The 27166-nt window shown below is 34.4% G+C and overlaps 1 protein-coding gene across 5 annotated transcripts in view; it reads left to right on the top strand.

Moving 5' to 3' along the window:
* AKAP9 (A-kinase anchoring protein 9) overlaps window positions 1–27166 on the top strand; it is a 169911-nt gene that overhangs the window by 38596 nt on the left and 104149 nt on the right. For 4 of the 5 annotated variants that reach the window (XR_012482927.1, XM_074272248.1, XM_074272246.1 and 1 more), the window contains exons 3-9: window positions 9902–9946; window positions 11908–11958; window positions 12319–12489; window positions 16432–16587; window positions 18705–18902; window positions 22562–25006; window positions 26471–26684. Coding sequence is in view for 4 of the 5 variants with exons in the window: in XM_074272248.1 (XP_074128349.1) it covers window positions 9902–9946; window positions 11908–11958; window positions 12319–12489; window positions 16432–16587; window positions 18705–18902; window positions 22562–25006; window positions 26471–26684 (3280 nt within the window). In the remaining variant the exon portion in view is untranslated. The remainder of the gene's footprint in view (window positions 1–9901; window positions 9947–11907; window positions 11959–12318; window positions 12490–16431; window positions 16588–18704; window positions 18903–22561; window positions 25007–26470; window positions 26685–27166) is intronic. The other variant, XM_074272247.1, reaches the window with a different exon arrangement.

The following is a 27166-nucleotide window of genomic DNA, read 5'->3' as shown; positions in this document are numbered from 1 at the left end:
TAGGTTAATAGTAAATGCAATAGCAGTATGTAGTGAATTGTACAGTTATGTGTTCTGTGGGAAGAAATAAATTATCCTGTTTTTGAAGTTGGGGGGTAGCTTATGAACAACATTGATACATTTTCATTTTACAGAGTGCTTTGTGCTTAATATTTCAATTATACTTTTACTTTGGTACTTTGAAAGATTCATCATTTCATTGGTGTATACATGTCCTTCAAGAATACTTCTTTTAATCCTTCAGGAGTTTAAAAATTCATTACCACATAGCCAGCCTTCTCTACATAAACCTCTCTATACTTAACTAGCCCATTCTGCAGATGACATTCCTACATGTGCTGACTGTCTTGTAAAACCAACTAAAGATTTTTCTCTGTGGACAACACCTTTGAAAATCCTATGTTGTTTCTTTGCCATCCCAGTATGGTACTACAGTGAAGACAAATACACTTTAGTCTGTGGGAATATCTCAAGCATATATATATGCTTATTATTTGAATAGTTAAAATATAGCTTTATGCTGCACATTGTATACCACCCAAAGCCTTTTAAAAGAGTTATGTTTGAAGGCAGCTTAAAATCATCGTCTTGTCCCTGAAAAGTAGCTTAGGAATCCTTTAGTCATAGACTCGTAATCCTAGTTCATTTACATTTTACCAACCCACCCAATCATTCCTGCAGATCTATAGTCTATGTTTTGATGCTTTGAGCTACTGTCAGGCATTTATGTAGCACAAGAAAAAATCTTAGAGGTATCTAGTCCAATGCTTTCGTGGTATGAATGAGAAAAATGAGTTCCAGAGAAGCCTTGTGATGGTGAGTACCTTTCAGCTCCTTAGATTATTCTAGAGAGTCTCGAAAATTTTCCATGGGGGCTGGCTGGTGCATGTTCTCTCCCCCCTCCCTCTCCTCCTTTCCCTTCCTTCCCCTCTTCCTCCCTCCCCCTTCTATCTCCTTGCCCTTTCCCCTTCCCTTTCCCCTTCTCTTCCTCCCACCCCTCCCTTTTTCTCTTCCTTTTTCTCCCTCTTCTTCCCTACCTCCCTTTCTTTTTCTCATAATTGTGGCTGTGGTCCCCAATTAATTCAATCAAGAAAAATGTTGATAATTTATTTTATTAAAATAAAATAAAATTATTTTGCAGTTTGAACAGTTTTAGATAATTTCCTGTTTTTACCATAGATTTATTAAGAAAGTATGATAGATTATGAAAGATGCTTTATGGTAGTATCAGTTGAAGAAAATTTCTTAGCATAGATACACCTTGAATATAGTTTCTCATTTATGTACATAAAACCTCATCTAGAAATATAAGAACCAATTGTAATTTATGAGTTAAAATTGTCAAAAATATATAAAGATTGTAAAATTTTGATTTTGCAGAATGATTGTGGTCTAAAGGCTAAAGGATTTTTTAAAAAGGAAATTGGCACTTTTCCTTAAAAATTATTTAAAACATTTATTTATAATATTTATATTGGAAAACATTGATGAAAAATAAATTAGGAGATAGAAGAACTCAGTTACAAATCCAAATTCTATTAAATATTCACATTGTTCTTAACCTCTTTATTTTCTAAAATTAAACATTAAAAGAAATATAGTAAAACTTGACTTATCTATCTAAAACATAAATAGAAATTTCATTTAAGATCAGATTTTTGCTGTGCAATCAACAAGAATTTTTTCAATACCTACTATTGATCAGGCTCTGTGCTAGGTGCTTGAGATACAAAGACAAAAATGAAATAGTCCCTGCCATCACGGAACCTTACATACTATTGGGAGAGATAGGTGCACGTATAATCATATACGGCATAGAAAAGGTCATTTGGGAGTGGGAAGGCCATAAAGAAAGACCTCATTTAAGAGGTGGCATTTGAGCTATGCTTTGAAGGAAATAAGGACACGTACTGCAGATTCAGAAGACTGAAGGTGGGTAGTAGGAAGGCCAGTTTCATTAGGCTGAGATGGATAAATCAGTGATATATATTGAGACTCAGAAATGTATTGGACCAAAGCTGTTAAGGGCTGAATTTGTATTTGATTGCAGAGGTAGAAGAGAGCTATTGGAATTTTTTAAAAGAATAGTTTAGATATGGTCAACCCTGTACTTTGGGACTATCACTTTGGTAGCTGTGTGGAAGATATATTGGAGAGAGAAGACTTATAATAGGAGTTTTTTGTTTTTGCTTTGATTTTTTTTAAATTTCTTTTTGGAGTCCAGGAATCTCAAGGTTAGAACAAGGAATATTCTTGCATACTGAATTTCATCAACATTAATTTATGTAAAAAAAGTATTTTGTATTTATGTTCATTTAGTTTCTGTCTGTTTTGGCAGGTATACACTCAGGTGTTTTATATTATTTAGGTGTTTAAATGGTCAGAAACTATATTGAAATACATTGCTGACACTAGTTTCTCTGTTTTTCATTTTTAATTAAATCTATTTTAACTTTAACTTTGAGAACATGATTACTATCCCTGCTTTTTTTTTTTTACATAATGAATTCTACTCCTGCCCTTTTAGTTTGTTTGTGTATATGTCTCTCATTTTTATGCTGTTTCCTGAAAACAATATATTGTTGAATTCTTTCTTCCTATTTTTCCTCTCTATCCTTCTCATCCTATTTACCCTATCTCATTTTATTTCCATCTACTACATTGCCCTCTTATTCCTTAACCTACCTACCCCTCTAAAAGTGCCTCCCTCACTTTCTCTTCCTACCCTGTTCCCTTGCCCTCTTATTTCTTTCTGAATTTAGAAGATTTTAAAAATATTCTTCTTGATAGATATGTTGTTTCTTCTTTAACCCATTCTCAATGAGACTGAGGTTCCAACACTACCTGCCTTCCCCCCACCAGCTTCTTCTGTAGAAGTTTTCCTTTTTGTGTTTCATTTATGAAATAATTAATATTTTTTATCTTTCCTTATACAGTTTTACCTTTTTAAATCACCCTATACTTCAGCCCAAACCTACCCAAGTAATGATGACAATTATAAGAGTACTGCTAATATTTTTATATATACAAAACAAACAATATGACCTTATAGTTGGTCTTTCAGGTTTATCTTATATTTCTCCTGGATGTTAAATGTTTAATTTTCCCTTAAGTTCTAGGGTTTTTGTCCCAAAAACCTGAAAGTCTTTTAGTTCATTACATGTTTTTATATATATGTATGTATGTATGTATTCAGGATTATATTTGTGTGGGACAATACCACTGGCTCAAATAAATTAAGGGGATTTCTCAAGGCAAAAGCAGAAAGGAATTTTATTATGGTCTTGCGAGAAAAGAAAGGGTGTCCGTCTCCCCACAAGTACTTAGACCAGGAGAGGGAAACCCAATTAACAAACAAGAATTATAAAGGGGTCTGGGATAACACTCCCCATAGGCTGAATCCTTGCCCTAATTAGTCAGGACAAATGACTTCACATTCAGAAGTGAGGAAAAATTTTCAACCCAACCATATCTTTAGAATTACTAAATTACCTTATAGGGGAGTTTCAATGTCAAAGTGGCCCCAATTTAGTCTCACAAAGGAATGGGCTCATTCTGGAGAGCAATTTGGAACTATGCCTAAAAAGTTATCAAACTGTGCATACCCTTTGCCCCAGCATTGCTGCTATTGGGCTTATATCCCAAAGAAATACTAAAGAAGGGAAAGGGACCTGTATGTGCCAAAATGTTTGTGGCGGCTCTTTTGTTGTAGCTAGAAACTGGAAGATGAATAGATGTCCATCAGTTGGAGAATGGTTGGGTAAATTGTGGTATATGAAGGTTATGGAATATTATTGCTCGGTAAGAAATGACCAACAGGAGGAATAGAGAGAGGCCTGGAGAGACTTACATCAACTGATGCTGAGTGAAATGAGCAGAACCAGAAGATCATTATACACTTCAACAACAATACTGTATGAGGATGTATTCTGATGGAAGTGGATATCTTCAACATAAAGAAGAGCCAACTCACTTCCAGTTGATCAATGATGGACAGAGGTAGCTACACCCAGAGAAGGAACACTGGGAGGGGAATGTAAACTGTTAGCACTACTGTCTATCTACCCAGGTTACTTATACCTTCGGAATCTAATACTTAATGTGCAACAAGAGAATGGGATTTACACACATATATTGTATCTAGGTTATATTGTAACACATGTAACATGTATGGGATTACCTGTCATCGGGGGGAGGGAGTGGAGAGAGGGGGGGATAATTTGGAAAAAATGAATACAAGGGATAATGTTATTTAAAAAAAAAAAAAAACATAAAAAAAACCCCCAAAGGAATGGGCTTATTCCTTGTAAACCACTCGATTTCTGGAGAAAGAAACCTGGCCCTGGGACACAGCCGACCTTCACTCAGTTTTAGAACACTGTCTCCATCTTGTGAGATAGCTTTCACTGTTCACTACATTCATACTTAACTTTGCTGGGTAGATTACTCTTGGTCAAAATCCCAGTTCTTTTGCTCTCTAGGATATAGTATTCCAACCCTTACAATCCTTCAATGTAGTAGCTGCTTTGGGTAATCCTTATTATGGTTCTGTGATCATTTTTTTTCTTATTGCTTCCAATATTTTTTTCTAAATCTGGGAGCTTAAAATTGCTTTGCTTCTAAAAAAAAACTGTGATTTTGTCACACTTTGAATACCTCATATTCAGAGAATTTATGACATAATTTTTAAAAATCAGTCTTAATACTTATTTTTAGTTGACTTGTTTTAGAGTCATCAAATTTTATCACCTTATTCAGCAAGCATGGCTCTGAGTACTTTTTGGTAGTTTCCAGAAATCCAAACTAAAAATAAAAAGCTCACACTTTACATAGTGCTTTCTATCGTTTACCAAGTGCTTTCTTTACAAATCTTGTATTGGTACTACAGATATTTATTATTTTCATTCTACAGATGATGAAACTGAGCTTTTAAGACACAGAGGCTTGAACTCTTAAGTATCCTTGTTCTAAAACCAGTGATTTTTCCAATACACTCCTTTGTCAAAGGATTGATGTCAGTTCCCAGAAAGGGTTAGAAAAATATTTTTGAACAATGACATTGTAGTTGGAATAATTGTATCCTCCCAAGGTGACTCTTTAAAGGACTCATTTGGATATTTAAATTCATGCTTGTTTTAAAAAAAAAAACTCGAATTGTTCCTTTATAATCCTACCTCATACATTTTGATAGGAAAAGGTGACAATTAAGTCAAGCAAGATCTTGCAACTGAATCACTCTTTCCCTTCCCTCTTCCCCTTTCTTTTTCCCTTTCTCCCCCTCCTCCCCCTTCTCCCCCCCCCCAAAAAAAAATATCCAAGTGATTTTTCAGGATCTGAGATTTTGATGAAGGAAGTGTGAATTTTCTTTGGAATAGCTTGGAGCTCTCCAAGAGGTCCAGAGTCAGGTCCTTTTTACCCAGGCACCCTATAAAGCCAATATTTCACTGCTTTGCAGTTTTGTTGCTATAAAGAAATGAATCAACTGTTTCTCCTTAAGGTATTATCTACCAGGACGAGAGACAGGATTTTGCTGCTTGGTGAAGAAAGACTGCCCAACCTCTTCAGGATATTTATCTAGTCTTTCAGTATTTATTTTTGTATTTCTCTTAAAGCCCTTCCCAGAGTAAGAAGCTAGGAGACTTTAAAAAGTTTAGTCATTTACCCAGTGACCACCAGCCAGCCAGGCTGACTAGGAAGCTATCCCTGCCCTCAAGGAGTTTACATTTTAATGGGGAAAAACTGTCTCCAAAAGGACACTATGTGGGATGCATCCCACCCTATAAATCTCAGATCTCTCCCAGTATAAAGAGAAAGTTTTACTCATTTCTCCTGAGAAGCCAGTGTCACTCCTACCATATGAGGGGTGAAAGTGAGGCTCAGGCAATGTATTATGTTCCCTGGGCAACATTAACCCCTCTGCTGGCTCATCCTGATTGACTGAGAATGTGACCTTACATTTTAAACCTGAAAGCTACAACGAATGGGGAAGCAATGCATAAATTCAAATTTAAACAAAGACGTGCCTTTTGCTGACCCTGAGACATGTTCTTTCAACATATGGGCTGGGTAGATAAGGCTCTGTCAATCTTTTCTATACCTTCCCAGAATTGTTCTATCCACCCATATCTTGGAAATCATTTGCCAGGGGAATACGGGAACCTAATCCCATAGCTTGGTTAATTTGTAGTTTTCCTTATGAAGAAATAAAGTGAGGATGGTGGGGTTCCTGCTTGGGAATGAGAAAGTCTGAAGCAGAGCCAGAGAGGGATTAGAGGCTGCCTAGCTTGAGCCCCTCCCCAAAATGAAGACTCCAGGAAGAACTCACTATGGGATAAGGACGCTGGCACAAGCTCGGAATGTTTCCGGATATGAGACCCCAGACAAACTGGGGCACGCTGTCATTTTAGAAGGTGGGAAGCCCAGCAGGAGGAGAGTCTGGTGACTCCCTGGTTGCAGAGCCTGAAAACCCTGAAGTGGTGTGTTTGAACAGGGTTGGAGGGAGGATTCTTAGATGCTGGGAGAGCTTGCACTTAGGAGATGTCAGCTCTGACTCATGGTGGGTGTGTGGCCTTGGGCAGCAAGCACCCTTTCCGTCTGCCCCCTTTAAAAGAGGAATAAGGGTCACTAGGAGAGCATTGGACATTTATCTCTGAATATGTGATCCTGGGATTCTCCCACAAGTGTTTGGAGAGAAAAATTAAATATGTTCTAAACTTTAAAGCTCCAAGCTAGTCAAAGGAGATGTTGTAGTTGCAAATACTGAACTGAAAAACTATTACTTATTTCTGCTTTCTGGCAGCACTCTGGACAGAAGAAGTAATAGCATCTTACATTCTTATAACACAAGTAATGTGTAAAACCTTTTTTACCTCTTTTAAATTCCAGAGATCACCTTATAGAATTTGCATATTAAAAGATCAAACTAAAGACCTTGAACCTGTTCCTGGTTGACCTTTGGAGATCCTTCCACTTCCAGACCAGTTTTATAACTAGTTTTCAAAGTGTATTTGTTCCAACAGTTTTGTGAAGTAGGTTGCGTTGTTCAAAATATTATTCTCCTCTTCCCAATGAGGAAACAGAGACTACTAGAGCTCAGGGCACTAGGCCAGCTAATTGATGGTAGAAGTGGGACTTGTCTTGCAAACTACCATACTTTGCTATAAAGTTACTTTTAATAACTTCTACTGATGTGACATTTTGGGGTTTACTAAGTGCTGCACAGACAGCTCATTCAGTCCTTTCTATTAGTGAATAACACTTTCAGAACTTAAAAATGATTTCATTCAATCTGACGGCCAAATAGATTGAGTGGCAGAGCTGGGATTCTGACCTAGGACTGGTGATTTGAATACCAGAACTTGTCAGTTCATCATTTATGTCTCCCTTCCACTCCCCCAGCTGTGGGTGGTCCATACCCTGGGCTTTTTTCTCTCCTCTCACACGCTCTTTCTGTGACCTCATCAGTTCTCTTCAGAGATGGCTCCAGATCTATAGACCCAATACTAGTTTCCTGATCTTCCATCGTAATCAGCTTTTTAAAGGTCATTTTGAATTGCATGTCCTATAAGCATCTCAACTTCCATATGTTCAAAACATAATTTGTCTTTCCTTACCCATTCTCCCTTTTCTCTATAGGACACAAGTCCCTTTCTAGGTACATAGATTTGCAACCTTAAATTTGCCTCAATCAATAGGCATTGATTAAACATGAACTACTTTGCTAAATGCTGGGGATATAAAAAGAAAAAGGGAAAATAAAATAATCAGTTCTCGCCATATACTAATAATCTCATGGCTGATTAGTTGCAAAGTATTATGAGTTGTACTTTCCTAATTTCTGTCTCATTGGTCCTTGGTGAGGGGATCTGCTATAAACAAATAAGTTTATACATGATTATGGAAGGAAGGAAGGAAACCAATCGTGGATGCTCAGAAGACTCATCAATCAAATTCAGTTTTACATTGAAGATCATTTCTTGATTATGCTCTTAATTGGAAGCCAAGTATTTGAATTTTACATTGATCCTTGTCATTGTTGATCTTCACTCATATTAGATACCATGTTTCTCCCCTATTGGCTCAGAGATTTCCTCTGATAATAATAATTATAAAAATTGGAGCTAATCTTATACTGCACTTTAAAGTTTGCAGATTGCTTTATAAAAAAGATTTCATTTTGTCCTACAACAACTCTGGGAGGGAGATGCTGCTATTATTCCCATATTACAGATGAGGAAAATAAAACTGACCCTAGGGGTCACACAAGTAAACAATGATAACCAGATTGGAGCCCAGGTATTCCTGACACCATTGCTCTACTTGGTGCCCCTGAAGAAAACAGAATCTAATTTCTTGTAATTAGCCCTCCCTACTCTTTCTTTTGAATAAGATGTATGCTCTCCGAAAGATTCCAGGCATCTCTCTTCCTCTCTGGTAATTATGAAGTCAAATTTACCTTCTTAGTTAGTTTGCTAGTCCACCCTTTGTGTGCTGTTGTGCACTTGTTTGTAGCTTTCTGAGGCTGTTGGTTTTATTTCTGGTTTCTTTCTTATTCTTTAGTTACTGTGATTGTGTAGGTGCTGCTGCTGCTATTCTTCTTCCTACCTTGTATCTGCTCTCTGTGGAGTCAGGCTTGGTTGGATATATATTTAGACAATGTTCCCCCCCCCCCTTTACTTTTCTGATTTAAATTCATCTTAAAAGCAGCTATATAGTAGAGTGGTTTAGTTGTGGATGAACTTGGGAAGACCCGAGTTCAAATTTTGCCTGAGACAAGTCTCTTAATCTTATTTACCCAGCATCTTCATCATTAAAAAGGAAAGGATAAAAGAGCTACCTCCAAGAATGTTGTGAGGATAAAGCTAGAAAATAATTGCAAAGCAATTATAATATAAAGGCTTATTAAACATTGTCATTATTATTATGCCCTTTGAATTACATTTGTATGACTAGTGGAAAATACATTCTCTTTAGCCATTGTTGTGCACACTCCACCTCTAGGCAGGTGCCATTTTTATAACTTAAGCTGTGACCCATAAATCTAAATCTCCTTATTGAATACTAGTTAACTCTTCACTTATTAAATCTTTATCTCCAGAAAGCCTTGGCTTTGATGAGTAATAGTTAGGAAAAGACTACCACTTTTTCATTTTTTGCAGGACTTTTTAAACTTTAGAAATTCTTTCTAGATTCCTTCTGAAAATATCACTTGTGTTCAGATGAATTACTGAAATGGTTGCTGTTGCTCCATCGTACTCTTTGTGACCTCATGGCAGAGTATTGGAGTGGTTTGCCATTTCCTTCTCCAATAGATTAAGGCACACAGAGGTTAAGTCTAGGTTTGAGGAGTATTTGAGGCCATATTTGAACTTAGGCTCCGAGTGCTCTATTCACTTAAATACCTCCTTAACATATATGTAGTTTGTGTACTTGTATGTGTCTATGTCTATAAGTATATACATTTGTTGGTTGTTTTCACTTGTATCCAATTCTTCATGATCCCATTTTGAAGTTTCCTTGGCAAAGACACTGGAGTAGTTGGCCATTTCCTTCCAGCTCCTTTTACAGATGAGGAACGGAGGCAAAAAGGATGAAGTGACTCCCAGGGTCACACAACCAATAATGGCCTGAACCTGGATTTGAATTCAGGAATATGAGTCTTCCCCACTCCAGACCTACTGTTCTAGCCACTGCACCATCTAGCTGTTCTTCATAAAAAATACCTTATGATAAATCTCAAGACATCTCACTTTGTGAAAGACATTTTTAATTTTAAGCTCAAGTTGTTAAAATTTAAAATATTTTACTAGTTTTTAGAGATTTTTAACTTTCTATGTATTATTTAGTAAAATCTAAAAATGGTAAAAAGGATTATAACATTTTTTATTTGTTTTAATTTTAGCCAGAAAGTGAAATTTCTACCACTGCGGATGATTATAGTTCAGAGGTAAGATTAAATGTTCTTGCTGTTTCAGAAATCAAAAAGTTGAATTAAGAATTTTACATATTTTAGAGGATCAAGCCCCTTACCTCCACCCTTTCCTTTAAAATGCAATCATAAAATACTAAATTTTTAAAAACCCACAAAATTATTTAATCCTATGGCCTCTTTATTGAAATAGTCTGAAATCTATTTTACTAGTTTCAGTCTTATTAAATTAAACCTTCCATTGTAGTTTTTTCTGAGTTTTCCATATACAAGTATGTGTCTCTATAAACACGTGTACATACATATACATATAAACGTCCTGTTATATTGGATTCCTAGAATAAATGAATATTGAGAGGTTATTAAATTTATATGAAGTAGAATATGCTCTGTCATTCTTAATATTTTTGATTGTTCTACTTGAATTCTTGTTAATTATGTTAATTTTTATGTTGAAAAAAATATTGAGATACAGTTACTCTTTTTTTACATAGCAAAGCTAATCTTGAAGTTTACATAATTATAAGAATATCTTGTTTATACATTGCTAATACATAAGCATTGTGTTGTTATTTAATTGATATCTCTTCTTATTTTATTATCTTCTTTGATCTAGAGACATAGGAGGGTAGTATTTTTTATCTGGATAATTCAGCACTTCAGTCTATATCCATTGACCTAAACCCTTAAGAGTATTAATTTCCTTTGGTGTTTTAATTTAAAAAGCACCATGCTCTCACTTTGGGGGGGGGGGGACAAACAACCACTTTAAATTAGTTGTAGGCCATAAAGGCAATGAAAAATTTACATTTTTATGAATTTTATCTGGATGGAAGGATTCATTTAATATTTGAACTGAGACATAAAATGATGAAAAAGTGGTTAAAAAGTGCTAATCTTTTAGCTTAAAAAGTATTTATAGAAGGAGAAATTAGCATTGGAAAATCCTAGTATTTACAAGCTTGTCATTAATTTTTTATACTGTTATTAAGTATTAGGACTTTCTCGAAGACATGCTGAAAAGTGTAACATTTGTGAAGTGCTGCTAGGAATTCAACATCATCCTAACAGAAAGAAAAATTAAACAAAAGCTGTCAAGACAGATGGCTTTTCCAAACCTTTTTATTCTTTCTGAAACCTCCCATTTCCCTTTCCCCCCACTCTCAGTGGGAGAATTTTTTGTCATATTTCACTGCAAAAATTATGATAATTCTCCATGACCTCTCTTTTCTGTCCTGCTTATCACACAATAGTAAGATGCCTTCCACTGTTTTCACCACCTTCACTGCTATCTCCCATGAAACAATGGTCCTTCTTGCCATGGCAGACCAAGTGCAAATATTCCTGTTCTAACCCATCTTTTCTAGCAAATAGCCTGTTCTGTCATCCCCACTTTCTCACCAATCTTGTCTCGTCTGTTGGCAGATTTCCTACTGCCCCATCTTTAAAGAAAAGAAAACAAAAAAAAAAAACCCAAAACAAAAAAAACCTCCAGCTTGATCCATCTCTTCCTTCTGGATTACAGCCCTAAATTTCCTCTCCCTTTTGTGGCTAACCCCTACAAGAAGGACATCTGAAAAAGAATCCAGTTATATTATTGGGGTGAGAGGATCATGGACAAAACTAGTAAGATCAAGAAAAGGCTCATGTCTCAGAGCTGAGTACTGATGGTGGCAAGAATTTTCAGTAAGATAGAGGAGAGAAAAGAGCATGCTGGTCCCAGGGGCATAAGAGTGGGAAGTGGACAGGTGAACAAGAGTAGGGAGGCAGGCTCTGTGGGGCTTAAGGACAAGAGGGAGGCATATGGGAAAGAAATACAGCCAAAACCTGAAGAGCTTTTAGTTTTAACCAGAAATTTAATCATTCTAAAGGGAAATCTTGCAGAAATTTTTGTCAGACAGTTTTCTTTAGAAAATATTTCTATTAGCTATAGATTGTTATCTAAATTCATCACATATTAAGAAATTGTTCTTATACAGGTAAATGGTTGCAGTTTGGTGAGAGCAGATATTCCTACAAATTTGTTAATGGTACAGTATTACAAGTTATCTAATAATAATAACGGTGTTTAATATTAAGTGCACTTTTTTACTAGCTTACTAATAAGTCTTTACTCCTGCATGTGGTGCTGGTGCTGTCTTTGTGATGTATAGGTGGCTTTAACTTTATACACAGCATTCACTTTTCATTAAAAAAAGCTTAACATTAACTGAATTTGCATTTACTTTTTATGTCAGAGCTTTAGGGGTGCAAAATTACATTAACTACACAAAAAATTCCTAGATGATGTGTTACATTTCAACGATTTTTGATATGGAAGTCAGCATTTGAATAAGTTCCTCCTGAGGAATGCTTTGCAAATTGATTTTAAGAAATTTGGATTGATTTAGGAAGAAGAATTTGGAGTTGGTGAATCTTATTCTGAACAAGGGGCACAGTACCCTTCAACACGACTAGAGATGATGGAGAATGAATTGGCTGGGAAGCAGCAAGAGATTGAAGAGCTAAGCAGAGAACTAGAGGAAATGAGGGCTGCATATGGCACAGAAGGATTGCAACAGGTATACTTACCTTACCTTGCTTTCTGTTATCTATCACTTGTCAAAACAGAGTCCTTACTATCAATTAATGATCAATTTAAAACAGTTTTAAACTTATACATAGAGTTGTTTTAATGTAAATTGGACTCTTGACCCATTTCATTCATATTGCATGGTCACAATTTTCAGTCCTTGAATGTTATTTGAATAATATTCAGAAAAACAAAAAACTTAAGAATCAAGTTTTGTGGTTTTGTTTTGTCTTGTTTTGTTTTTCTTCTTTTTACATAATAGGAAAAACTATTATTAATTAGGCTTTCCTGATCTCAGCCTGCCCAAAAATGAATTCTTGCTGTGACTGACCAGTTTTGCTACATTGAGGCTGTATACAGTGGGACTTGTAAAATATAAGAATGTATAATTTGCTTTTGAACAACTTGAGATAAAGGGTACTATTGGCATTTATATTACTGTAATAGCTGTTTATTGTGCTATTTAAAATTTATTGATTTCTATTTATGCTTAATTGCTTTGTATTTCTTATTTCTACATTAAATTTTTACAAAAATTCCCTTTTTTAAAAAAATTTAAGTACAGTAATTTTTAAAGAACCTTAGATAATTAAAAAAGTTGGATACTTGTTATTTCTTATTATTATGTTTTAGATCATTGCTCAAGAAATTAGGTTAATTTTTTGATAACTGAATTAAAGGGTAGTTATAAAAATTGTTCTTCAGTAGTTTTTAGTTGTGTCTGTGTCTTTATTACCTCAGTTGGGGTTTTATTGACAAAAATGCTAGAGGAGTTTGCCATTTCCTTCTCTTAACTCATTTTACAATATGAGGAGACAAAGCAAACAGGATTGAGTGATTGACCCAGGGTCAGTCACACAGCTAGTTATTGTTGGAGGTCAAATTTGAACTCGGGAAGATGAGTCTTTCTGACTCCAAGCCCAGTGCTTTATCTACTGGGCTATCTAGAGGCCAGTTATAGCAACAATCATACATTTGTATAGTGCCTCATGATTTACATTGTTCTTTTTAAGAACTTAAAGTTTTGTTGTTTTGTTTTAAAAACAATCTACACAATTCTGTTACATGTTATCTTTCAGTAACCCTGTGAAGTATGTTGAGCAAATGTGTTCTTTCCATTTAACCAAAGTATAAACTGAGGTTCAGAGACCAGTGCCAGAGTTGCACCACTTTTGTTTTCATATATTGTGCTATATTTCATCTGTCATCCTATAATAACAACTGCAGAAAACCTTTGTTTTGTAACAATCCACAAAAAAAAATTGACTTTAAAACATGTTGTATAGTTAGTATATGAGTTCTTATGGTATGTATCTAACTTACTGGATGATAGTTGGTTAGAACAATTTTCCTGTAATAGGTTATGGTGAAAAAGAGAGAAAAGGTGTTGGGATGTATTACTAAGGTTAGTTTACTTGACATATCCAGAAGGAAAATGAGAGGAAGTGAAGTTTTCTTTTTCCTAATGAAGAATAAACAGATTATCTTCTCTGGAACTAGGAAATCTATAAATACTTTTCAGTTAAAATAATGAGTCAAAAAAAATCTAAATTACCAAGTTAGAATAAGGAGCTAAGAAACTGACTTGACTGATATAGCAAAAATACATCTGTCTACTATTTAAAAAAAAAAAAAATCTACTCTATTTGTTAAGACAGTCAAGAAGACCTCATATTCCAAAAAGTTCCTGTTGAATTCCAACGTTGAACAACTGAAAAAAGATCCCGAGTATAAGTAATGATTGTATGAGTCTTATATTTTTTTATTTTCTTAAAAGTATGGGAATAAATCTAAACAAATTTTACAATTACATGTTTACATCCTACTTGTATAATATTATTGGCTTGGCAATTATATTACCCATTATTTTGAAAGAGAAATACAGGCTTTTGTTGGATGATTTGCAACATGTTTTTATATTATTGAATAGTTTAAAGGTTCTTAATTTATATAAAAAGAATTTGGCTATGAAATTTTTTTAAAGGATATTCCCATTAAATTGTATATATTTCTCTAGATGTAGGAAGAAATAGTAAAATTCTATATTTTCTCTCTACAAATATTTAGGAATAATTTCCCTCTAATAAAAATTTCTTGGTAGGGGATTCTTATTTTCTTCTATGACTTGTTTTTCTAACTGAACTAAAAAAAACCGAGAACCCAGTGTTTCAATTGATCTTATTATGAAAAACCTTTAAAAATCATTCCCCTTTATGGTAACATTGCTACCATAAAGCTAACATTGCTGTCAGCCATCTTTTTTGACTACACAACTATATATCCAGAATAAAAGATATATTCCTTTAATAAATTTTGTGAATGAAATAATACTTTTCTTTGAAGGTTCCATGTGGAATATGTGGCATAAATAGAAAAGAAATTTTGCATAATATAATAGTTATTTTCTTTAGAAAGAATGCAAAGCAAAAATGGGCCAGGAAGATCCGAAGGTGAAGATGAGGAGGAAGAGAATCCCCGGCAGACAGCTAGTAAAAATGTCTGGAGATAGGAGATGATGTGTTTTATGTGACGAAAAATAGATTAGTCACTGGAGAGGCAATATATAAAGTCTGCAAAGGGCCAGGTTATAGATGGCTTCAGTAACCAGACAGAATTTTATATTTGATCCTAGAGGTAATGGGGAGCCACTCAAGATTATAGAGAAGTGGAAGTGGGTCTGGGGGGGTCACACAGACAGATGGCAGAAACTTGAACAGGAAAACAAACCCCTAGGTTGCTGCAAGAGGCCAGGCGAGAGACTCTTAAGAGACTGGGCCAGGTAGCCGAGAGTATCAGAGGAGAATTTGGTCCGTATGAAAAATAATGTCTTGGTTAGAAACAATGGGCCCTGGAAAAAAATGGAAATGGGGAGTGAGAGTGGGATTGAGGAGGACACCTGGGGGGTGAGCGTTCAGTAGTGATAGGTAAAGTGAAGAAGAGGAGAGGACTTTAGGGGCAAAGAGGAATCCAGTTTTAGACATACTGAATTCAAAATATTGATGAGGCATCCATTTCAGCATGTATAATAGGCAACTGGAAATGTGACACAGGGCAGCTAAGAGGTGAGGGCTGCATAAAGGCATGTGAGAAGCATCTGCATAGGGAGAAGAGGCTCCAGGGGAACTGATGTGGCCAATTAAGTGAAGTCGTTTAGAACAGGAGCTGGCAAATGATGGCTCATGGACCAAACCCTGTCTGCATCCTGTTTCTGTAGAGCTAAGATTATATTTACATTTATAAGTAAAATTTTATTACATTTAAAAATACATAATTTGCCCACTTTTGGTCTAGAGCCCAGCTTCTTAAATTATGGGTCACAATGCCATTATGGGCTCTCCTGACTGAATGTGGAAGTCTTGAAATTATGATTTTTTAAAAATCATTAAGTGTTTGATTTGTGCATCTGTTATATTTACTTAATATCCAGGGTCACATAAAAATTTCTTGGGCAAAAAGGCAAGTGGAAAAAAGTTTAAGTCATCCTTATTTATAGGAGAATATGAAGACCAGGAACAGAATCATGGGAGATCTCCCCCAAAATTAGTGAACATGCCCTGGATTAAGATCCAGCAAAAGAACCTGAGAAGGACTGGTTAGATGAGTAGATTCAGCACTAGGCAAGAATAGTGTCATGAAAACCTAACGAGAAGAAAGAATCAAGAAGAGGACTGCAGAGAGGTCAAGAAGAATGAATTAGGATTGAGAAACTGAATAAATTACTAATGACTTTGGTCATATAAAGTAAACTAGGAAATTTCTGTTAGCCAAAGTTTAAAAAAAAAAAAAAAGAAAAGAAATGCCAGCTAAAATAAGATTTTAGAATCTATCATATTATTTCAACTTTTAGTTATATATCATTTTTTAAAGTAATTAACTTATAATTTCATTTTTAAGTTGTTTTTTTTATTATCCTTTTTTGCTTTTTTTATAGCTTCAAGAATTTGAAGCGGCAATTAAGCAAAGAGATGGCATCATCACCCAACTTACTGCTAACCTACAGCAAGCACGAAGAGAAAAAGATGAGACTATGAGAGAATTTTTAGAGCTGACAGAACAAAGTCAAAAGTTGCAAATACAGTTCCAACATGTAAGTCTTCTGGCTAGTGAGTACCAATTATCAGATTAACCAAACATTAGTTTATATTCCCTTTGGTGGTTTCCTTTTTCTTGGTTTCTCTGCTTTCTCCTTTTGTTTTCCATTTCAAGAAATACAAATGATACAGAGTTCAATGATTTACATCACCATTGTTTACTAATGGTCTCTGGCTGAGATTGAACTTTCTCCTCAAAATAGTAAAATGGCCAAATAATTTTCTAAGCAATAACAAAAATAATAAAAATTATCTGAGTAAATAATATTAAGAGCAGTGATTAATCTTTATCTTCCCCTCAAAAAATTCCTTCACTATTCATTTAAAATTTGAAGTTTGTAACTTGGGCAGGGGAGTTGTTTGTATAAGAGAGAGAGAGAGACAGAGAGAAGGAAAGAAAGAGAGACAGAGAGAGAGAGAGAGAAAGAATCTGCAGCAAGGATTCTTAACTTGGGGTCCGTGAGCTTTTTTTTTTTTTTTTTTAGGATTTTGATAACTTTGTTTCAATATAATTGGTTTCTTTTGTAATTTCTATATTCTTTTTAAAAAATTTTTCTGAGAGGATAAAGTCAAGATGGCAGAACAGCAGAAGTATAACTCATTTCCTCCAATATCAAGATTTCAGAAATGCATCAAGCCAATAAAAGGGAATAAAAATAACAAAAGTTCTCATAATAAAAGGAAAAGTTATTGCTATAAGGGCATGAGAGCTATAGAGAGTTTTATGATGAGATTTCAGTAATTATATAATAAAGGTATATATATATATATATATATATATATATATATGTGTGTGTGTATAAAGAAAATATATGTAAAGATATATGCTTTGTATTTAAATGCCTAGAAGGAGACTAATAGTCTCCTAAACATAATATATAGGTCCAATTAATCTTGACCATGCCATTTTTCTGTGATTGTACATCTGTCACTTCTATTGATCTTTGTTGTTCATACCATTAGTTGTATTTTCTTCTACTTCTGTTCTTAGATCACTAATTGAAAAAGAGGAATTAATTTTTCTGGCAGTGTTATACTTTTAACTTTTTAGAATTTCCTTGTTCTTCCTGTTCTCCCTATGTGTTAGTGTTCTCTTGTGTCTTAGACAAAATTATCACGTGTTTATTAGACAAAAATTACCATGTATTTATTTTGTGTATATCTTATGTACATATGTCATCTCCAATAGAAGGTAAATCCTTGAAGGCATGAATTGTTTTTATTTTTGTATCCCTAGGACCTAGCATAATGCCTGTTAATAAATGGATATTTATTGATTGAGAGGCACTCTTTATTTCTAGCCTCAGGATAGTTATCTATCTTAATTCTAACAGACTAGTCATGCACAGATTGCTAAATTGAAGGGGTTATAAAATTACTATTTTATAAGCCTTTCCAATTGAACATGAAACAGTACAGGTCTTACTAACATTGGTCCAAACAAAAGCTATACTTTTCCTCCAAAATCTGACTTGTGTTAAACAACTGGAGACTATCATAATATTAGATTTCAGTATTCCCTTTCATAAAAACTTTATTTTAGGGGTGCTATTTCGGTTATGAAAGTAGCCTATGTAATTGACCCAATATATTATGGTTAGGAAACTATCAGTCTCCTTCCAGGAAAATGCAAAGCATATACCTTTTACATACTTTTTCTATTTGTGTTTATATATTTTTATTATATAATTACTGAATCTCATCATAAAACTCTCTGTAGCTCTCACAAGAACTTAGTGAACTAGGGAGTTGTTAAGGCTGAAAGGAGTTTAGACCTAGTTCATACCTCTTTGGTGGGAATCAGAGCATATCTACCTTTTACCAAAAGTTGCTCCAAGTTTCATAACAAATTTCCACTTTCTAATTTATGATGAGAATAACTTTTGTGAAAAGGCACTTCTTTTTCTGTTAAATAATTTATATCCTATTAAGTGATTCTTATCCTGGGTCAAGATGGAGTTTTTCACAATTTTCCTGGGGAAGGAGAAGGGATGGGAGGCACTGATCATAGTAACCAAAAAAAAAAAAAAAATCTCCTTTTCTTCCTTTTTTATGCAAATGTATTCACTACATTTTTAATGTCATATTTTTTATTTGTTTTTTTAAATTTCAGTTACAGGCTAGTGAAACTCTAAGAAACACCAGTCATAGTAGCACAGCTGCAGATTTACTTCAAGCCAAACAACAGATTCTCACTCATCAGCAGCAGCTAGAAGAACAAGACCACTTATTAGAAGATTATCAAAAGAAGAAAGAAGAATTCAAAATGCAAATTAATTTCTTGGAAGAGAAAATTAGAACTTATGAGATGGTATGCTCTTTTTAATGATAGTCTACCACAAGATTTATAGCTTTGCAATTAACTTTATGTTAATTTTTGATCTCCTTTTGAATTAATTTAAAAAGCTTTAGAAATAAACATTCATTTCATTATTATTATGCAAATGACTCACAAAAGCTTTATAATGAAGAAAAGTTCTTCTCATAGATAAAATAATAATTTATTTTGTAACTTTTTACAGCCCCATTTTAATAATGCATGTATTGAGTTCTAAGCCAAAAGTTAAACTTTTATGTGGTAATGAAGTCTGCCTGCTAGGTCTTATGATTAAGGTCTTTGGAAAAGTTCTAGCATAAATCCATGCTAATTCTTTGTTATAAACAGATTACATTAGAGGGGAAACTATAAATTAATAATGGTTATGTATAAACTCGGATTTCTGACTTTGTTAGCATTCTATCTAAGAAGATAGCATATCTTTTTTTCAAAGGATATTATAAAATTGTGAAAAAATTCTCAAAGCAAAATTTGGATTTCCTTTTATTAAAAAGTAAAATATAACATCATTTATATTATATTATATATCATATATCAGTTAGAACATTTTTAAGGGCCTATTTTATGCCAGGCACTATGGTAGTCACTGACAATATGAAAACAAAAATGAAACAGCTCCTGCCATTCATGAGATTACATTCTGTTTGAAGGAGAAATGCAACAACTGATAGATACAAGTAGGGCATCTCATTGGATCTAAACTTGGAAAAAAGTTTGGAGTTATAGTAAGTGACTTTTATCCATGGAGAGCAGTGGATGTGTTTGTAAAAACAGAGACAAAAGCTGGAATGCCAAGTACAGGAAAGTCAGCTGGCTGATAGGTAGAATGCGAGGAGGAGTAATGTGCACTTGCATGACTGAGGAGTTGGGATTTTATTCTAGAGGCCTGAGAAAACCAGCGATTGAAATCGTCCTAGTAAGAGGCGAGAAGGCCAGAACTGGGGTGGTTGGGGTGTGTGGAGAGAGAGAGAGATCCAAGTAATTCTCTGTAGTTACAGTCAGTAGGACTTGTGGCACATAATTGAATATGAGCAGTGAAGATGAGTGATGTATTAAGAATGATGCCATCTCTTTAAAGCTAGCTAATTGGAAAAGAGAGTTTATGAAATTAAACAATGACTGTCTATAATAAACCCTGAAATAGGGGCAGCTAGGTGGTTCAGGGAATAGAGAACCAACCCTGAGGTCAGCAGGATCTGAGTTCAAATCTGGTCTCAGACACTTAAGGCTTCTTAGCTGTGTGACCCTGGGCAAGTCACTTAACCCCAGTTCCGGGGGGGGGGGGGGGAAGCCTTGAAATAAGTGGAAATAAATGACATATAAATGTTAAGAGAATGAGGTCAGGATAAATCTTATTATTTATTAATTATTCGTTAATCATTCAGTATTAATTATGTATTATTCTAATATATTTACATCATATGTGTTATATATTATTTTAACAATACTTATTAATTTATTTACTTATTTTGTTATTGGCTCATTTATTAATTATTTATTTTTATATTGTTATTATTTAAATGTATTTAATTCATTATTATTAATTGATTTGTTATATGATTATGATCATTATGATTAAGATTGTTATATATTATATGATATATATTTATATATAATGTGTATGAAATGTAATTATATAATTATTAATTGGTATTAATTGATTATTTATTATTTAAATATAGTTAAGAAAAACATGTCAAGACCAAATTGTCATATTTGGAATTGACATAGACATTTTATTAGTATTAATTGAAAAATATACAATACACTAGTGGGTATAAAAGGTAAAAGAAGCCACAGTCTTTGCTTCAAGAAGCTAGAACCAAGGCGGCTAGGAAGTGCAGTGCATAGAGCACCAGCTCTGAAGTCAGGAGGACCTGAGTTCAAATTTGATCTCAGACACTTAACACTTCCTAGCTGTGTGACCCTGGGCAAGTCACTTAACCCCAATTGCCTCAGCAAAAAAAATTAGTTACATAAGAAGCTAAGACCCTAGTAAGGAGAAATAACACCAGCATAGAATTATAATAGTAGTATAATAGAATGTGATTTATTCCAGATGAGAAAAATTGGAAAAATTGTTATACATATTGGAAGAGCAAAGAGAGAATCTTCTATGAAGAAGATTGAGTTTGACCTGACCTTGGAAGAGGCAGAACTATTCCTATAGGTAGCTACAGAAAGGAAATGTATTCAAATCAACAAATATTAATTATGTGTTTACTGGATACCTATCACAGGTATAGAGAACACCTTGAACAAAGAGTAGGATGCATCTGGGAAACTATTAGTAACTCAGTTTTACTGAAGCAAAACCGCAGGAGAGGCCCAGGGGGAAAGACTAGAAGGCTCAGGTGGGACCAGATCATGTAGGATCTTGAATGCCAGGTTACAGAACGTGGACTTTATTTTATATATGGGAAATGATTGAAAGTTTTTAAGCAGGACAGATGATGTCATTAGAAACATAAGAAACTGAAACAAATCTCCACGTTCTGCATTATGTGAGGCTATTCAAGTTGGGAAACCATTTAGGTAGCTTTTGGAATCAGTTTGTTCAACACATTTATTAAGTGTCCACATGACTAGTCAGCTCAACCACAATAATACTGTATGCCAGGCACTGATCATGTAAAGCTATTTTTCTATCAAATGAGATAATACTTGGGCATGTAGTAGGTGCTATAAATTTTTATTCCCTTCCCCCTTAACTACAGTATAATGATTACATCAAATTTTGAACTATTCTTAATTCACTGGCATTGATTTAATGAATTTACCATATAAAATTAGTAAATGCAAAGTGATATATCAGTTAACAGTATTAACATTTTTCATAAATAAAATGAATATGTAGTAGTCTAACTCAAGAGGCTCACAGCCCATAAAGCATGGTGTCATCACTTGTTCTTGTTGGAAATAATTCCCTTTATCCATGAGTCTACAACTGAAACCTGAGCTTGAGTAAGGAAAGTTTCATCCCTATCTCCAAATTTCCATTTAAACTAGAATTCTGGAGTTGGGTTGACAAGGCAGACTATCATAGGTGTCCTTGATTATGCTTGGAATTTAGCTATTTTAAGTGGCTTCTGGTTCAGACATACAGCCAAGATATCAAACATCTATAAATACTTTTTTCTTTATCCCTTTCCAACAAATCACCTCTAGGTTACCAGTAAGGTCTAGATTTAGTAGTAGATTTGAAGTAATTCAGTCTTTAGCAGTCATGCAGAATACAGAACTTCTATATAGCTATGTCTGTTGATTTCTCTTTCTAACTGGAGATATCCTCAATATTTAATGGGCATATAGAGTGTTTTATGTTTTAAGAAACTTCAAAATAAAAGTTCATTAATTTGTTTTTGTTTTTGTTTTTGTTGTTGTTGTTGTTGTTGTTGTTTGTTTTTGTTTTTGTTTTTGTTTTTCTGAGGCTGGGATTAAATGACTTGCCCAGGGTCACATAACTAAAAAGTTCATTAATTTAAACCTGTTATATCTAAAGCAGATATTATTAACAGCAATCCATGTAGTACAAAATGAAAGGAGAATATTTTACTCTCAAACCTAGGTGACATAGTTGTAAAGTTATTAAGTTGTCATTAGTTAATTACTTTTTTCTCCCTTATTTTCAGAAGGAACAAAATAAAAAAGTAGAAGATTCAAATAAAAAGGAATTACAAGAAAAGGAATTAGTCATTGAAGAGTTAAAAATGAAAATAATAGAAGAAGAAAGAAACTCGCTTGAGCTAAAGGATAAACTATCAGCTACTGATAAATTATTGGAGGAATTCAAAGAACAGATTATGGGAAAAAATCAAGAAATAAATAATATAAGACTAGAATTAACTAATACTAAACAAAAAGAAAGACAGTGCTCTGATGAAATAAAACAATTAATGGGGACTGTTGAAGAACTTCAAAAGAAAAATCATAAGGATAGCCAGTTTGAAATTGATATGGTACAAAGAATGGAACAAGAGACTCAAAGGAAGTTGGAGCAACTCCGAGCAGAGCTGGATGAAATGTATGGGCAACAGATTGTACAGATGAAACAAGAGTTAATAAAGCAGCATATGTTAAAGATAGATGAACTTAATGCGCGACATAAAGGAGAATTGGAAAATACTTTAAAAGCATGCCCAAATATTCCAGTAAATGAAAATCAAATACAGTTAATGAATATGGCAATTACCGAATTGAATCTAAAACTTCAGGATGCTAATTCTCAAAGAGAAAAAATAAAAGAAGAATTAGAAGTAGTTTTGGGAGAAAAGTCTACTTTACAGAGAGAAGTTGAAGACCTTTTTGAAGAATTAAGCTTTTCAAGGGACCAGATTCAAAGAGCTAGGCAGACAATAGTTGAGCAGGAAGGTAAACTTAATGAAGCACACAAATTGCTTGGCAGTGTGGAAGATTTGAAAGCCCAGATTGTTTCTGCATCTGAATTCAGGAAGGAGTTAGAATTAAAACATGAGGCCGAAGTTACCAATTACAAGATAAAGCTTGAAATGCTAGAGAAAGAAAAGAATGCTGTGTTAGATAGAATGGCCGAATCTCAAGAAGCTGAATTAGAAAGACTAAGAACACAGCTGCTATTCAGCCATGAAGAAGAGCTCTCTAAACTCCGGGAAGACTTAGAAATTGAACATCAAATAAATATAGAAAAACTTAAAGATAACTTAGGTATTCACTATAAACAGCAGATAGAGAAATTACACAATGAAATGAGTCAAAAGATAGAAACCATGCAATTTGAAAAAGACAGTTTAATAACTAAGCAGAATCAATTACTTTTAGAAATTTCTAAACTAAAAGATTTACAGCAATCTCTTGTAAATTCAAAATCAGAAGAGATGACTCTTCAAATCAATGAACTTCAAAAAGAGATTGAAGTACTTAGACAAGAAGAAAAGGAAAAGGGTACGCTTGAACAAGAAGTACAGGAATTACAACTTAAAACTGAATTTTTGGAGAAGCAAATAAAAGAGAAAGAAGATGACCTACAAGAAAAATTTGAACAACTCGAAACTGAGAATACTGTTCTTAAAAATGAAAAGAGAGCTCTTGAAGAAATGCTGAAAATATATTCTCCCATTAACAAAGAAGAAAGCTTGATTTTCATAGATTCAATTAAGCCCAAATCTGAAGACTGTGACTGGCAAAAAAAAGTTGATATACTTGTAGAAGAAAATGAGAAGCTCACAAAGCAATGCACTCAGCTAAATGAACAGATCGAGGAGCAAAGGAACACATATTCATTTGCTGAAAAAAATTTTGAGGTTAACTGTCAGGAGTTACAAGAAGAAATTGCTTGTCTTCTAAAGGTAAAAGCTGATTTAGAGGACAGTAAAAATAAACAGGAAATAGATTATCAAATGAAGCTAAAGGCTCTCACTGATGAACTTTATCACTTACAGAGAAATCAGCCAGCTTTAGTGAAAGCCAGAAGTGCAGATTCTGAAGGTTGTAAAGAGGACAAGCCTTTCATGGCAGAAGTTTCGGAAGTTGGCGAAGTTGTCGAGAAAGATACTACAGAACTTATGGAGAAACTTGAGGTGACCCAGAGAGAGAAGTTAGAACTCTCCGAGAGACTGTCAGATCTTTCTGAGCAGTTAAAGCAGAAGCATGGTGAAATTAATCACCTAAGTGAGGAAGTGAAATCTTTAAAGCAAGAGAAAGAACAAGTTTTAAACAGGTGCAAAGAGCTGGAAACCATAGTCAGCCATAGTCAAGCAGAACATGTGGATGAGTTAAAACTTAAGCTGTGGGATTTGAAAAGTAGTATTCAAACAGAGGGAAGTGAAGATCCTAAAAGTCCTGTATTTAAAATAAATAAAGACTTTAATGAAGGGGCAAAGATCGTAGAGGAAAATAAAATTTCATTTGCAGATGTGACTATTGAAAAGGAAAGCACACAGGAACTAGTGGAGCCTGAGAAATATTCACTTTTGGATCATGTGGACTCTGTGGCTGACCAATTGGCTAATGAGTCATCATCATCATCATCATCTTTGGATAGTGAACAGAATGAAAATGACCGGCTTCGGCAGGAGCTCAGTATTCTGAAATCTGAACAGGTTTGTTTATTGATCCATCTGTGATTAAGGTCGAAGAGGGGGGAAAAAAAAAACTTCTTACTTAGAAAATATTTTTGTTATTCACAAAAACATAAATGAACATTCTGAGAGAATGAAATTAATCTTTTCCAAGTTATTCTCATTACGGCTTGTTATTTTTCAGGCAAACAAATATTTTAAATTATCCTAATTTCCTCTAAGTCTTATATTAGATCCCTCAGAATAAAAAACTCTAAATAATTTATGTGTTCAGATAAAGGTAGAAGAAACATTTGACAGTTTACATTTTGCCAGCTATAATGTTGTGAATAACATAATTAGTGAAAATTATTATGAAGTAGGAAGTTACAAGAATATCTATTATAACCAAAAATTTGTAAAGTAAAAGTTTTATTAGGAAAGAATAATTGTGTTTGAAGACCAATTGCTTAAATGATCAGTTTTTTGACCAGTGTAGAAGTAAAATATTTTCAACTTCCATTTAGATCTCATCTCCTTCACATGGCTTGAGGAAAAGGTGATCAAGTAATCCAGAATATATTACAGCAGATTATTTCACTTTCCTTCCTTAGAGTTTCCTTTTGACTGTGTAGTTATTATGTGGACCATAATAAGACCATAGAAGTTCAAATATGATTGTTGCCACTTGCGGCCCTCAGTAAAGTAGAAGTTGACTTTTCTGTTTTATTTTATTGAACCAATAGGTTCTGTGCTCTCTTAAGTTTTGTATATCTACTCTGTAGTCCCAGTTTTTCCATTCATTAGCAACATAATCCTGGCCAAGACATTTCACCCTTCTCAGTCTCAGTTTCCTCATCAGTAAAATAAAGGGGAAAGACTATGAATTTTGTGGTTTTCTATATTTGTAAATCTAGATTTCTGTGAAATACAGTAACAGAATATTTTATCCATTGATGTGGATAATCAAGTGTTAACTATATCCACACTTAATATCTCTACAAGGCTCCAAATCAAATAATCATGTGCATTTAGTCATTATGTTTTCATTGTTTAGCTTTCTAAAAAAGTCCCAATTTTATTCTGTTTTCCACATTTGATGCATGCTTAAAATTCTGTAGCCTTGTTCAATAGTTAGTGTAAATATGACCCAGAAAGTATATTTTTAAAAATACTCAGAAAATCTGTGGTACTCATGGCCTTGAAAATTATGAGTTTATATCTCTTGAGCCATTATTATCTGAGTTCTATAATAATAAAAAAAATTAACGGTTGTAATGGAAAGAATTAAATTTGTTTTGGCTTTGGTGTTAGTGTAAAGAAATATTGTTTATTCTGCAAACTAAGTTAATAGAAGATAGAAAATCAGTAAAGAAAAATAAATTCTGAGATACAGCTGGTAAGGACACTTTTTTTGGATAATATGATAAGGATGAATGCAGAGAAAGGATGAATGATTTCACTCACATTGTAAAGCACTTGCCCTGTGTGTGCTTTATACTGAAGGCGGATTTGAAGCTTCAGATGGAGGCCCAGCACCTTTGCCTCTCCCTGGTTCATTCAGCTCATGTAAAGCAGGTGTGTGTCTGCATGGAAGAGGAGAGAGCAAGTGCCCTGAGCAACCTGAAGGAGAGACTTGCTTCTGTTCATGAGGAAGAGATGCAGGAGCTTCAGAAAAGGCATATTTCTGAGCTAGAGAACATAAAGAGACAAGAAGCAGGTAAGTTCTGGGAACTTGGGTTTTGCAGGGAAGATCCGTCCCAATTGGTAGCTGGGATGCTTTTTGTACTGTCTATGCCCCAGTGGCCATCAGGGTGATTCAATCTTGTGGGGCTTGAAGGCTTGAGAGGCTGTGGGAGTCCAGTCCAGGGAAACCAAGCCTGTCCTTAAGTAGCTGCATGGGTCAGTGCCCACGGAGAAGGCCCAGCCTGACCACACATCCCTGCAATGGCCACAGATCAATCCAGCCCCTGAGAAATGGAAGCTTGGGGCCAACTGGCCCAGGACGGCTCTAACTCGGACCCAGCTTCTGAGAGGAGAGAGCCAGGAGTTTTCCCAACTCCCTATGAGAAACCCTCATTTTCCTAATGAAATATTTGAGCTGAGCAAATAAAATTTGAGTCATATTCATAGTTGATCTAAGTACACTCAGGAGACCTACTTATTTCTTCCTGAATGCTGGCTGTGTAGAGATGGGAAGAA

Source organism: Sminthopsis crassicaudata, chromosome 5 (genome assembly GCF_048593235.1).
Source record: "Sminthopsis crassicaudata isolate SCR6 chromosome 5, ASM4859323v1, whole genome shotgun sequence".
NCBI classification, from domain to species: domain Eukaryota; kingdom Metazoa; phylum Chordata; class Mammalia; order Dasyuromorphia; family Dasyuridae; genus Sminthopsis; species Sminthopsis crassicaudata.
The sequence above is the reverse complement of the archived record's forward strand: the minus strand, read 5'-3'. Positions and strand labels throughout refer to the sequence as shown.